The sequence below is a fragment of the Pseudorca crassidens genome, chromosome 20 (genome assembly GCF_039906515.1).
Source record: "Pseudorca crassidens isolate mPseCra1 chromosome 20, mPseCra1.hap1, whole genome shotgun sequence".
NCBI lineage: Eukaryota > Metazoa > Chordata > Mammalia > Artiodactyla > Delphinidae > Pseudorca > Pseudorca crassidens.
This window is the reverse complement of record NC_090315.1, coordinates 34789264-34804564: the sequence shown is the minus strand read 5'-3', so window position 1 is coordinate 34804564 and position 15301 is coordinate 34789264. Positions and strand designations below refer to the sequence as shown.

The window sequence follows — 15301 nt, the reverse complement described above, 5'->3', positions numbered from 1 at the left end:
TATGACTAAACTCTGGAATCCGACAAGGGTAGTCAGCCTCACTTTCCAAGGCCTGAAAGAGAGTGCTGAGGATGAGATCAGATACTTGGTTGAGGTTTGCAGTCCCTGGAACAACTAGAAATAGATGTCTTATCCTGAAACTCCTCCATGAAACAGAGTTAGATTTGAAGATGTTTCATTTATTACAGTTAATTGACAGTTTTAAATTTTCTGGCACTGTAAGTATAGTGGGTTGAAGTGGGTACTGCCAAAAATATATGTCTAAGTCCTAACTCCTGGTACCAGTGAATGTGATCTTATTTGGAAATGGGGTCTCTGCAAATGTAATTAAGGTAAGCATCTCAAGATGAGACCACCGTGGAGTTAGAGTGGGCCCTAAATCCAATGGCTGGTGTCCTTATAAGAGAAGGGAGAAGTGGATTTGACACACCTGACAACAAAACCTATGAAGATGGAGGCAGACTGGACTTATGCTGCCACAGATCAAGGAATGTCAGGAGCCACCAGAAGCTAAAAGAGGACAAAGTCTCCTCTCATGCCTTCGGAGGGCACTGCCAACACCCTGATTTCAAAGTTCTGAGCTCCAGACTGTGAGAGAATGCATTTCTAATGCTTTAGGCCACTAAGTTTGTGGCAATTTGCTGTGGCAGCCATAGGAATCTAATACAGTAAGTTCAGCAATAATATTATTATATTTTGGTTTAATGCCATTTGGAAATATTACAGCCTAATGCCGAGAAACTGCAGCTCCCATTTTTTATGGCCAACCCAGGCTATTTCTGCAGAGGCTTCTTGAAAAATACATGTAATCTAGTGAAAAAGCCCAGGATATAACTAAGCTGTGTAACTGTGCACTTTATTACTATATAATACACATCATCCATGGTACATTAGGTCTGTTCAGACCACAGTAAAAATGTGCAGTCTGCCCTCTATATTTTTTTCCAAAGACAGAAGTGAGCAAGTGGATCTCTGTGAGAGGAACCATACTTGCAAGCACCACAAAGTCACTCAGAATAGAGCAGTACAGTTGTTTTAGTACCATGTCCTCTTAACAGTTATGGCTCTTCAGTTCCATTACAAAAATGTGCAGGCCTTCTTTATGACCATTTCCAAAAATTAAATCAATAAACATTAAAAAAAATTCCACTAGCATCAGCCATACATATATTTAAGTGGGTTTATTTAAATATGTTACCTTTGCTGGCCACAGCAGTCTTTCAAAAATGCATTATCAATGCATGCCAACATCACTGTTTATGACAAACAACAAAAAACCTGTATTAATTTCAAGCTCCATTAGAAAAAGAACCAAATACAATCAATGTTTACCAAACAGAAAAGGACAACCTATTCATGGGAAAATGCCTTTCCAAGCTTATAGGTAATGCAAACAATGGATGGTACAAAGTCTTGGACAGCACCTGTCAAAGGATCCTTCAGCATTTCCTTTTATGAATTTATAAGCTGACATAAATTCACTCTGACTGATACTCAGTGGGATTAGGGTACGTTCTCATCTCAAAAACTGCACTGATTGGAAAACAAAAGCTCATACACAAAAATCTATCAGATTTATGGTATGTGAATTATATTTCAGTAAAGCTGGTAAAAATAAATGAGAAAAAAAGTCCATCAAAAAGTATATCTGGGGCTTCCCTGGTGGTGCAGTGGTTCAGAGTCCACCTGCCGATGCAGGGGACGCGGGTTTGTGCCCCAGTCCGGGAAGATACCACATGCCGCAGAGCAGCTGGGCCCATTGAGTCATGGCTGCTGAGCCTGCGCATCCGGAGCTTGTGCTCCGCAGTGGGAGAGGCCACAACAGTGAGAGGCCCGCGTACTGGAAGAAAAAAAAAAAAAAAGTATATCTGGCCTTTTTAAAAGCAAAAAATTGAAAATATCCCAATTAACTCTTCCTGGACAACTAACACATTAAGAGAAGAATTAAAAGGAGGACCACTCCATGCTAAGGGCGAAAGCTGGCTTGGCTCCTATATTTGACTACTACACAGGAAGTCAGGGAAGGACATGATACTACTATGTGTACAGGAAGTTTAGGCATAGATCAGCTGAGCCACACAATACAATCACTAGAGCTATCTCAGATTAGGCCAAAGACTCAGCCCTTTACAAGTTAAATTTTCTCCTTTAAGCCTTTGCTGGCAAGAAGATGAAGTCAATAGAGGATTTTATTTTGAAACTAGTTAGTCTTAAATCTTTACTTCAGGTCTAGATGATCCATTCCCAATTAATCAAAACTTACCTTGGAGTGACCATTTCACATTTTTTAAGCTATTCCAGAAAAGCTCAACTGAGAGGTAAAATTTTGAAATGGAGGCATCCTTCCTCTCAAAGTTCAAAGACTTCCCAGTGGTGCAGGACCAAAACACTTAGCCGTGCTCATTCCAAATTAAGAAACTCTCTTTGATGTGACCAAGCATGCATTGCTAGGAAGCCACCTAATGGGGCTATTGAAGGACAGTGTTCATGCATAAAGTAGAAGGTTAGAATAAATGATCATTATGACTCAATACATTTATAAACCTGTCATTAATATCTCAAAGCAAAAAATGTTGTACCACATCAGCTGGAATTCATGAAGTGCATCACTAAATGTTGCTGGGTATTCCAAATATGTATTACCAACATGCCAAAGAAAATCTAAAAAGCAGTTTTTAAAATAAACAACTTATTTGGCATTTTAAACATTAAAAACAACACAAACAAATAACCTTTCAGCAAATGTCATTTCTTTCCACACTATTAGGAATACTTCTGCACGTATATGGTGATTATTCAAATTATCTGAGCTGTATCTCATTCACTCACCTGTTATGGGAGTAAGTATTTGTTTCTAGGGCATCAAGCCGTTGAAATAGAAGGTGGGGAGAGCAACAGCTAAAACTTCAAAAAAAAAAAAAAAGAGGCAAGTATACATGCCATTTTAAGATTACATGGAAAGGGTTTCCCTGGTGGCACAGTGGTTGAGAATCATCCGCTTGCCAATGCAGGGGACACGGGTTCCAGCCCTGGTCTGGGAAGATCCCACGTGCCGTGGAGCAACTAAGCCCGTGCACCACAACTACTGAGCCTGCGCTCTAGAGCCCATGAGCCACAACTACTGAGCCTGCGTGCTGCAACTACTGAAGCCAGCGTGCCTAGAGTCCGTGCTCCGCAACAAGAGAACCCACCACAATGAGAAGCCCGCGCACCGCAACGACGAGTAGCTCCTGCTCGCAGCAACTCGAGAAAACCCACGCACAGTAACGAAGACCCAATGCAGCTAAAAATAAATTAATTAATTTTTTAAAAAGAAGATTGCACGGAAATAAGAAGGCATCTATAAGGTGACAGGCAAATATAATTTAGTATATAAAACTGGAAAAAACTGGATTTTCATACTCTGGGAACATATCAATAACAGGGAAAATAATGAATATCTATAGTTACTGAACTTTCAACTCAAAGTTGAGGGTTTTAGGTTTCTCAAGTGGAATAAATGCAGTAGAATTATGGCCATTACTGTAGATGGATTAAAACAGTTCTCGGAAGGGTGGGGTAAAGAGTATTAATTCAAATTGAGCCCAAATAATAAATAACAGATTCATCTGTACTAGGATTTGCCTTTGTAGGACCTGCATCCTTTCATCTCAAAGGTAAATCGATGATAAAAATGGTATCCCACTATCCCTTCACTCTAACACAAGTCAGTGTTCCAATTCCTCAGAACTAAATGGATCACGGGACTTCCCTGGTGGTCCAGCGGTTAAGACTCTGTGCTCCTAATGCAGGGGGCCTGGGTTTAATCCCCGGTTGGGGTACTAGATCCCACATGCATGCCGCAACTAAGAGTCCATGTGCCACAACTAAAGAATCTGCATGCCATAATTAAGGCCTGGTGCAGCCTGAAGGAATGAATGAATGAATAAATGAATAAACAAATATAAAAAAACCCAAACAACTAAATGGATCACAAGATTTTTCCTTAACAATTTTGAACACACACACACACACACACACACACACACACACACATACACAAACCCAGTTTCTGATTAGATTAAAATAGCAATCAATTGTGCCAGTGGCATGAGACAGGAGTGCTCTATTAGACCATTTCCTGGTGCCACTAATGGAGCCAAATACTTCCTAGAAATCGATGAGCAGGTTTCAGTAAATAGTAAAGCTATTTAGTTTCCCCAGCTCTTTGCCAAGCCACACAAGCAAGATGTAGAAAAGAAATGTGGAAGACGAATAGTAAAATTATTTGAGATCTAGCAAAGAAAGCAAGAGAAACTTACAACTAATGTCTCCGTGCCTTGGATTAAGCCCAAAGAAGGAAGAGAAATCTGTGCTCATAATTACAATAATTTAAAAAGTGCAGGTTGGAAATGCTTTCCTAAATTCAGCCTTACAGAGCACTCTGAAAATAATCCAATGTTCCTTCAAAGCTGAGCCTCCCATTCTCTTAATATCTGAGGAAGAAGAGAATTAACAAAGAAATGTGGTATTCCTAAACCAGCTGGTGAACAAAAGGCCAGGGCCTTCAGCCTGGGTTGCATGCTCAGGGTTGCACCTGCACCAGTCCTGGTACCTGGCAGCCCTTACCTGAATGTCTGTGTCCTTCACAGGCTCAAGAGGCTCAAAGGTGGTGGCTGCACTCAGACTCTCCAATCGCTGGGAGATGTGGGATATGTCAAGTCCCCGAGACCCGAGGAGAACTGACCTATATGAGGATATAGGGCAGGGAGAAAAAAGTAGAATTAGAACATCTAATATGCTTCCTAAAATACTAGAGAGTATTTTTAGTATGAAACTAAAACTTCTTATATACTGCCCAAACACTTTTGTATGGTTGTTTCATACCTTTCCAAAAAGATCTACCACCTGGGATAACAGACACAACGTTGCATTTGGTAGTGAGAGAGAGTTCTGATCATGCCTAAATTAGAGTGAGGGACCTGTCTAGATAAATTGATAGCATATCAATAAAATTACAGGCTAGACTGTTCCAAACACTTTATAGTGAAGAAAATCGTGAGGTAGATATTATTCTCAATCCCCGTTTTACAGATGGGGGAACCAATGTGCAAAGAGGTTAACCAACTTATCAAAAGTCACAGAGCCAGGAAACAGCAGAGCCAGGTCACCAAGCTCCACAGCACGAACTCTTAACCACCATCCTATATTTACAGCCTCTATAAAGACAGATGTAGTAAACCACAAAATTTTAGAAGCTTCAGGAGAACCTAGTCTAAACTTCATTCATTAATTAAGGAAACTGAAAGTCCAGGGCAATCAATAACTTGCAAAGGGCAGGGAAACCAGAATCCAAGGCCAGTTCTCCAAAGCTTCTCTTCAAAAGCCAAACACCATGTGCAGTACATCTTCAAATTCCCTCTCTGCTGCCCAGTCCAACAGTAGAGGAAGCTGTCACCTGACTAATAAATGCTTTTGAAGAGAGATGGGAACACTACAGCTGGCTTTATGTCTACTCATCTGGAGCAATGTAACAATGGGAGAGCAAAAAAAAAATTATAGATTCTCACTAATATCTAGAACACTCTCTGGAAGAAAGAAACTTAAGGAAATTAATTGTTTAGACTGTTGCTTTTGGATTATGATTTAGTACCTCCAAATCCCATCGACAAAGTCTGTGCTCATTCTTATTAACTTAGAAGAAGCTAGACCACCTGGTGGCACAAATAACCCTAACACCTATGGGTGTTACACTGAAGATGACCAATTCTGAACTAACATACTTACTGGAAAAAAGAAAAGACTTCTCATGCTTATTTCCATTCTACTTAGTACCACAGGAATAGATAATGTGCACCCAGAGGGCTCCGCACTGTAGATTTTTGTCTCTTCCGTGCAGACTGGTCAGCTATGCCATCCCTGAGGCTTCCCCTCCAGGCTATCATTTCAAATAGATAATCTTGCCTCTCTCTTCTAACAATCCTTGATGGCTAACTTTCTAGTACAGTGGTTCCCAGTCCTGGTTGCACATTAGAATCGTCTAGACAACTTTCCTCCCAATGATTCTGATTAGTGTTGGGTAAGCCTGGAGCACGGGTATCAGTATTAGGCTCTCCTTCCCTTTTTTATAACAGCTTTACTGAGATATTATTAACATATCATACAATTCACCCATTTAAAGTGTAGAATTCCATGGGTTTTAGTATATTCACAGAGTTGTACAATCATCGCCACAATCTATTTTAGAATATTTTCATCACCCCTCCCTGCCAAAATTTCCCCCACTCCATAAGCAGTCATGGGAATGTAACAATAAAATGCTCATGTCTCCACAAATCTCCCCCTAACCACTCATTTATTTTCTGTCTCTATAAATTTGCCTACTCTGGACATTTTCTATAAATGGAATCATACAATATGTGGTCTTCCATGACTGGTTTCTCTCACTAAGAATAACGTTTTCAAGGTTCATCCATGTTGTAGTATGTATCAGTACTTCATTTCTTTTTATTACTGAATAGTACTCCATCATATGGATATGCTATATTTTATATTAATGAACATATCATCATTTGAAGGACATTTGGGTTGTTTCCACTTTTGGTTATTATAAAAAATGCTGCCATGAACATTCATGTGTAAGTTTTTGCGTGAACTATGTTTTCATTTCTCTTGGGTATACACCTCGGAGTGGAACTGCTAGATTATATACTGACTCCCTGTTTAACCTTCTGAAGAACTGCCAGACTATTTTCCAAAGCAGCTACACTATTTTACATTCCCATGAGCAATGTACAAGGGTTCTAATTTTTTCCACACTCTTGCCAATACCTGTTACTACCTTTTTGATTATAGCCATTTTAGCCAACTCCTTTTTAAACTATTATAGAAAAAAATCTTAATATGAAATTAAAATAATAAACCCTGTACCTATCACCCAGCTTCAAAAACTAGCATGTCGTAGCAAACTCTATTTTCACCTACATCCCTACCTACTTTCCTCTCTCTACCACCCAGATTATTTCGAAGTAAATCCAAAATATTCTCTTAATTATTTCATAACATTAAAATGTGTTTGTCTGAATGGAATACAAGTAAGTTCTCTACCTGCAAATAATTGATATGCCTCCAAATGTCTTTTAATCTTTGAGTTGTCCCTCCATCTCATTTTTTTTTTTCTTACAATTTCTTTGTTGGAGACTCTAGATTATTTGTTCCATAGAGCAGTGCTACTCAAACTTGAAATGTGCATGTGAATCACCTGGGAAGCTTGTTAATAAGCATATTCTGTTTCAGCAGGTCTGGGATAGGGCCTGAGGGTCTCCATTTCTAAAAAGCTCACAGCTGATGCTTATGCTGTTGATCTATAGACCAGACTCAAATTAGCAAGGATGTAGTTTCCCACATAACAGGTTTTACTGATTGCATCCCCATGATGTAATTTAACATGTTCCTCCTGCCTCTCCTATCCAATTTCCTGTAAATTGAAAGTAAGTGCTAATGGTTTGATCAGATTCAGGTGGCATTTTTTTGGTTCAATTACTTCAGACTTTTATCAAGAGGTATGTAATATCTGATTACCTCTTTTTGGAATGTTACCAGACACTGATGATCATTGCTTAGATGCATTAATTCCTTAGAGGTTGCAAAATGGTGGTATTCTGTCTCTATTAGCTGGAATATTTCCCCTCAGAGACACTCTTCATCAACTACATGGTTACTCTGAATAATGAGTTGATTCTCTAGCATTCTCCAAAGGTGACTGATGAGTTTTGTGTCATTATGAACTCATGAATTTAAACATATTTGATGTATTTCAATCCACTGCAGTTATTATCCTTATCATGCTCAAAATCATCTCATCTTTGGCCAGTAGAAGCCTTTTCAAGTTGGTTTCTCAGTTCTTTTGACATGACTCAAGTTGACCTACATAACTTCCTTGCCATCTGGTATGACAAGACAAGTTCATCTTGCCCCAGACCTGGAATCGGTCAACTCTCCAAAGAGCCCCAGTTACTTTTTATTAAGAAATGGATTTTTAGAGACCACTATCTGGGCACTAAGATGTGCTCATTGCTACACTGTTTCTAAGCCTTTCAGTAGGCAGAGCTAGAAATAGAGTTTTTACTTTTGTTTCAGTTTCCTTAAGATAAATTACATCATGAGTTCATACTGACACTTCCAATTCAAAATTAAAAACGTAAAGTTTGGGGTTAACCTCATAGATTTTCTATCTGTATCTCCTTTCTCTCATACCCAAAGTCCTAGTTCTCAGCATCACCACCTTAACTACTTATTTGCTTTATCCTACACTATACACACAATAGTCTCAAAACAGCAGTATCAATCCCTCTACCAACGATATCATTATTGAAGACCGATTAAGATATTACTTGGAAATGTTCCTCTCTGAATGATTATGTCACCAACTGAATGAGCATTTATTTTCCTTCTTTAGGAATTCCTTTTTTGAAATTTAGTTTTGTTTTATAATTACACAAAATACTTATACAATTCCAAAGTCAAATCTATAAAAAAGTCCATCTTCACCTTATTTTTTCCCTTTTCCTATAGGTAACCCTTTGTTTCTTTACACCATTTATATTAATCACAACTTTTTTTTTTTTTTTTTTGTGGTACGCAAGCCTCTCACTGTTGTGGCCTCTCCCGTTGCAGAGCACAGGCTCCGGACGCGCAGGCTCAGCAGCCATGGCTCACGGGCCCAGCCGCTCCGCGGCCTGTGGGATCCTCCCGGACTGGGGCACGAACCCACGTCCCCTGCGTCAGCAGGCAGACTCTCAACCACTGCGCCACCAGGGAAGCCCTAATCACACCTTTTAATTTCCTGTATTTGTTGCTTTGACATCTCAGGCCTTGCTGGCACTGGAGCGACTGCCTCTCCCAGAGTTAGCTACTTCCTAGAGGCCTGTAAGCACATATAAGAACATATGCACACTAATCAATCCAGAGCCCATACCTCAACCACCTCCTTCAATGGGTCACTATCCCCTGCTCTAATCATCTCAGGGTGAGGTACCAGACAACTTTACCCTAGAGCCCACTGAGGCTATTCAAACTAGCCAATCCTAAGCCTGCTCACTCTGCCTTCCCAGAGAAACCTCAGTAAAGGCTCTCGCCCAGGTTTTCCCCTTGCTTCCTCTGCCCCCTGACTGACCTCAGTGCTCCCTCAGTGGCCCTGCATGGCATGCCCTGCCTCCTGTTTCCAGAGAAATGTGAGTAGAGGGCTTCCCTGGTGGCGCAGTGGTTAAGAATCAGCCTGCCAATGCAGGAGACACGGGTTCGAGCCCTGGTCCGGGAAGATCCCACATGCCGCGGAGCAACTAAGCCCGTGCACCACAACTACTGAGCCTGCGCTCTAGAGCCCGAGCTCTGCAATAAGAGTAGCCACAGCAATGAGAAGCATGTGCACCGCAACGAAGAGTAGCCCCCGCTTGCATCAGCTAGAGGAAGCCCGCACACAGCCATGAAGACCCAATGCAGCCAAAAAAAGAAAAAAAAGAAATGTGAGTAGAAACTTCTTCCTTCATGATAGTCATGTCATATCCATGTTTGCATGTCTTACCATACCTGATTATAGTAAATCTCAGCTATTTTTAAACACCTTCCTTCTTTTTTTATTAGCAGTTATGTATATGTTTGTGTTACGTACTTTTTAAAAACAACTTTATTGAGCTATAATTCACATACTGTACAATCACCCACTTAAAATGTATAATTCATAGATACATTTATAAATGAATCACTTTGTTGTACACCTGAAACTAACACAACATTGTTAATCAACTATACTCCAATATAAAATAAAAATTAAAAAGAATTTAAAAAAATGGCAGAATGTTGATATGATAGGTGATGGGTACCTGGGAGTTTATTATACTGTTTTCTCTACTATTGTGTATGTGTTAATATTTCCATAATAAAAGTGTTAAAAGTAAGTGCAATAAGAGGGGAAAAAAGAATCTCAAAAAAAAAAGTATAATTCAGTGGGTTTTAGTATAGCCACAGATTTGTGCAACCACCACTACAATCGATTTTAGAATATTTTCATCACCCAGAAAAGAAACCACCCTACCCACCAGCAGTCACTCCCTATGTCCCCTAATCTACCCACTCCCTTGGCAACCTCTAATCTACTTTCTGTTTCTACAGATTTGCCTATTCTGGACATTTTCTATAAATGGAACTATACAATATGTAGTCTTCTGTGACTGGTTTCTTTCACTTAGCATAATGTTTTCAAGGTTCATCCATGTTGGAGCATGTATTAGTAGTTCATTCTTCTTTATTGCCAAATAGTATTCCATTATATGGATATGCCACTTTTATTTATCAATTCATCAGCTGTTAGACATTTCGATTGTTTCTACTTTTTGGTGATTATGAGTAATGCTGCTATGAACGCTCATGTACAGGTTTTTGTGTGGACAACTGTTTTCATTCCTCCTGGGTATAAACCTGGGAGTGGAACTGCTCAGTCATATGTTAACTCTATATTTAACCTTTTGAGAAACTGCTGGATGTTTTCCAAAGTGGCTGCACCACTTTACATTCCTACTGACAGTTTACGAGGGTTTCAATATTTTCCACATTCTCACCAACATTTGTTATTATCCGTCTTTTTTGATTACAGCCATCCTAGTGGGGGTGAAGTGGTATCTTATTGCGGTTTTGATTTGCATTTCCCTGATGGTTAGTGATGTTGAGCGTATTTTCATTTGCTTATTGGACATTAATATACCTCCTTTGGAGAAATGCCTGTTCAGATCTTTTGCTCATTTTAAAATTGGGTTGTCTTTTGGTCCAGCCACTAAGTAAAACAATATGGAGGCTTCTCAAAAAACTAAAAATAGAACTACTATATAATCCAGCAATTCCACTCCAGGGTATGTACTTGGCAAAAATGAAAACACTAAACCAAAAAGATACATGCATCCAATGTTCACAGCAGCACTATTTACAATAGCCAAGATATGAAAACAACCCAAGTGCCCAGCCACAGATGATAAAGAAGATGTGATACACACATATGGTGGACTGTTACTCAGCCATAAAAAAGAATGAGGGACTTCCCTGGTGGTGCAGTGGTTAAGAATCCACCTGCCAATGCAGGGGACACAGGTTTGATCCCTGGTCCAGGAAGATCCCACATGCCACAGAGCAACTAAGCCCATGCGCCGCAACTACTGAGCCTGCGCTCTAGAGCCCACACGCCACAACTACTGAGCCCACACGCCACAACTACTGAAGCCCGCATGCCCTAGAGCCCACACGCCACAACTACTGAAGCCCGTGTGCCTAGAGCTCGTGCTCCACAATAAGAGAAGCCACCAAAATTAGAAGCCCACACACTGCAACGAAGAGTAGCACCCGCTCACAACAGGTAGAGAAAGCCCGTACAGCAACGAAGACCCAATGCAGCCAAAAACAAAAAACAAACAAAAAAGAATGAAAATCTGCCATTTGCAGCAATGTGGATGGGCTGAGAGAACATTACGCTTAATGAAATAAGTCAGACAGAGTCTGATACTGTATGATATCACTTACATGTGGAATCTAAAAAATAATGCAAACCAACGTATACGCAAAACAGAAACAGACTCACAGATATAGAAAATAAACTAATGGTTACCAAAAGGGGGAGGGAAAGGGGGAGGGGCAAATTAGGGGTATGGGATTAAGAGATACAAACTACTATATATAAAATAGATAAGCAACGAGGATATATTGTATAGCACAGGGAATTATTATATCCATTATCTTATGACAACTTTTAACGGACTATAATCTGTAAAAATATTGAATCACAATGCTGTACACCTGAAACTAATATAATATTGTAAATCAACTATACTTCAAAATAAATTGGGTTGTCTTTTTATTATTGAGTTGTAAGAGTTTTAATATGTTCTGGGTATAAGCCCCTTATTCAACATATATTGTAATATGCAAATATTTTCTCCCCATTCTGTGGGTTGTTTTCTCTCCTGATAGTGTCCTTTAAAGCACAAGTTTTTTAATTTTGATGAAGTTCAGTTTATCTATTTTTGATTCTGTCACTTATGCTTTTGGTTTCACATCCAAGAAGGTCAGAAGATTTACACCTACTTTTAAGAGTTTTAAAGCTTTAAAGACAAATACCATATGATTTCACTTATACGTAGAATCTAAAAACCAAATCAAATGAACAAACATAACAAAACAGACTCATAGATTCAAAGAACAAACAGGTGGTTGCCAGAGGGGAGGGAGGTGGGGGGAATGAGTGAAATAGGTGAGGGAGATTAAGAGGTACAAACTTCTAATTACGAAATAAATGCGTCACTGGAATGAAATGCACAGCATGGGGAATATAGTCAATAATATTGTAATAAAGTTGTACGGTGACAGATGGTAACTAGACTTATTGTGGTGACCATTTTGTAATGTACAGAAATATCGAGTCACTATGCTGTGCACCTGAAACTAACATAGTGTTGAAGGTCAATTATACTCAACTAACAAAAAAAAAAAAAAGGAATTGTTTCGGTCATTCTAGGTTCCTTGAATTTCCATATGAATTTTAGGATCAATTTACAAATTGCTGCAAAAAAGCCAGCTGGGATTTTGATACGAATTGCATGTAATCTATAGATCAATTTGGGGAGTGTTACCATCTTAATAATATAAAGTCTTCCAATCCATGAATATGGACTTTCTTTCACCTGCTTTCTTAAATAAATGATAAAGTACTATACCCTTTCCTCCACCTTGCATGTTTATTTTACTTAACCATATGGCCTGGAGTCGCTCCATCCATGGCAGTGTATATTCTTGTTCCTTTGTGCTACTGAAAAGCTATGCACATGTACTAATATTCAACCAGTCCCATATTGATGGATGTCAGAGTTGTTTCCAACTTTTGCTATTACAAATAATGCTGCAAAGAATAACCTTGTGCACACATCTTTTCGTACTTTTGCCAGTGTATCTTTGGGAGAGATTCCCTGGAAGCGGGACTGCTGGGTCAAGAGTAAATGCACTAGCTATTGCCAAATTCTGTGCCGCAGGCACTCTATCTCCACCAGAGATACATGAGAACGTATCCAGTGCCTAGTGATTTTAAGGCATACCAGGACTGGGAACCTTGGCATTTAAAAATTAACTATTAGAATTATGAGAAGAGAAAGGTCATCCAAGTGGCTGGTGCCTGGAGGAACTGTGGGCCTGTGCAGTGCATATGCAGAAGTCCTGATGGGGGAGGCAGGGAATCTAGGGTAGGGATGGTTTTACAAATAAAGGCTGTACCAGAAACTTTCAGCTTCTAAGGGTGGAAAAATCCAAAGGTTCCCTGCCCCCAACCTGCCCCAATTTTTGTACGCCAGGCAGCTTCTCTTGAGCACAGAGCCAGAGAGGCTGGAGTCAAACAGTCCAGTCCCAGGAGAACAGAAGGACAAAAGCTGTTCTCAGTCAGTATACATGGGGAGCAGAAAAAAAGTCAAGAGGCTTGAGTTAGTCCCACCAGTCACTTACTGACTGAAAATCCTGGGTGCATCACTTTTCCAAGCTTCCTTTTTCTCCTGCTAACATGTGAAGGAAAACCCTGCCCCTCTCACCTCTCAGGCTTGTGAAGACCAGTCAAGAGAGCACCTATTATAAGCCTAGGGGAACTGAAAGTGCCTTACAAACGTGAGGGATTCTCACTGCCCAAGCTGGATTTGAGTTCTGGTGTGACCGACCACTTGCTATCTGACTCTCCTCAATTATAAAACAGAGACAGTAACACTTATTTCACAGGGTTATTTTAAGAGGAAAGTATAAAATGCATGTAGAGTACTTGGCACAATGTCTGACAAACAGTAAGTGCTTTAAAAGGTAAGTTAGTACGAGCATAGTAAAGTTATAATCTGCTGTTTAACTTTGGGCAAATAAATGTTTATACATGCTTTGCTTGAACATGAAGAAAAGTGTGAAAGAATAAGTAAATTAATAACACTGATTACCTTGGAGGGTAAAGTTAGGGAGAGAGAATGATTGCTGCATTTTTCTTTGTACACCTCTAGGTTGTTTGGCTTCTGAGCTGAATGGAAAAATCCAATGAGGCATCTCCAATGAGAAAAAGGGGGGATGCAATTGACGATGTGTACCCAGGGAGGGCTTCACAGCTAGTGATAATATTCCATGTCTTAACTGTGACATGTGCACAGGAGTATTCATTCATTTTCCTATTATTTACACCAGGAGTCAGCAAACTTATTCTGTAAAAGGCAGACAGTTAAGTGCCTCAGGCTTTGCCGGCCATACAGTCTCTGTCATCACTACTCAACTCTGCTACTGTAGCACAAAAGCAGCATAGACAATACATAAACAAGTAAGTGTGCCTGTGTTCCAATAAAACTTTAACAGGCAGCAGGTTGGATTTGGCTCCTGGGTCTTAGTCGGCCAACCCCTGATTTATACCTTTATATATGTTATACATATGCTTCTTTATGTGTGAAGGTATTTTACAATTTAAGAATATCACACATGCAAAAAAGCCAGCAAATCTGTTCCCTAAAATGAAAAATCCAACAAAGTCTATTTAAACAAATGAATTTCAACACAGAACAATTCACTCTTAGGTCTACAAGCTAATCTTAAATAAAATCTTGAAGACAGAAATTTTTTTCAAAATTTATTTCGTGTAAGAAAATTTTCCCTATTCACTTCTCTCCTCTGCCCTCATCCTGTACTGAAATATTCACATCACACTTTATGTCTCTGCCTATCAAGGAGATGGAAAAATACAGTCATCAGCCCTTTGGTTTCTTTTTGAGCACCTGCCCCACCCTATACCCATTCTTTCAATGTTCCAACTTCCTCCTCCCTAAAATGATGAATTTAAGGTAGAAAGATATGAGGAAAAATGGAAATTTACAAGAAAGAGAGCATGACTGATAACTGTTCCCAAGAAAACATTTTCCCTTTTTGCTCTTAATAGGCTGTAAAGCTAATGCAATTAAATTATAACTATAGCAACTCAGCTGGCATCACAGTCCTTTCGCTCCAGCAGCATCCTTTCACACAAGCAAAAGCCTGCACGCTAAAGACCCGGGGTAACTGCAGGCAACCAGCAGCAGCAGCAGTAGGAGCCTGCACGGAGGGCAAGTTAGCAGAAACGTCTAAAGGCTGGATGGGGTGCTGAGGAGAAGTGTAGTGGAGCAGTTGGCTGCATTTAGCTACAAGGCTGGATAGTGAAAAACCCCTGCCAGGGTTCCCCTGATTTGCCTTTACCAATACCAACAGAACACAAACTAACTAGTATTTTAATAAATAAAATTCTGGG

At 39.7% G+C, this 15301-nt stretch overlaps 1 protein-coding gene across 3 annotated transcripts in view; it reads right to left on the bottom strand.

Annotated features, from left to right (window-relative positions):
* Positions 1–15301, bottom strand: part of NUP93 (nucleoporin 93) — a 102802-nt gene that overhangs the window by 71518 nt on the left and 15983 nt on the right. For 2 of the 3 annotated variants that reach the window (XR_010939123.1, XM_067719510.1), the window contains exon 3: positions 4609–4726. Coding sequence is in view for 1 of the 3 variants with exons in the window: in XM_067719510.1 (XP_067575611.1) it covers positions 4609–4726 (118 nt within the window). In the remaining 2 variants the exon portion in view is untranslated. Of the gene's footprint in view, positions 1–1198; positions 1254–4608; positions 4727–15301 lie in introns of those variants that run through there. The other variant, XM_067719513.1, reaches the window with a different exon arrangement.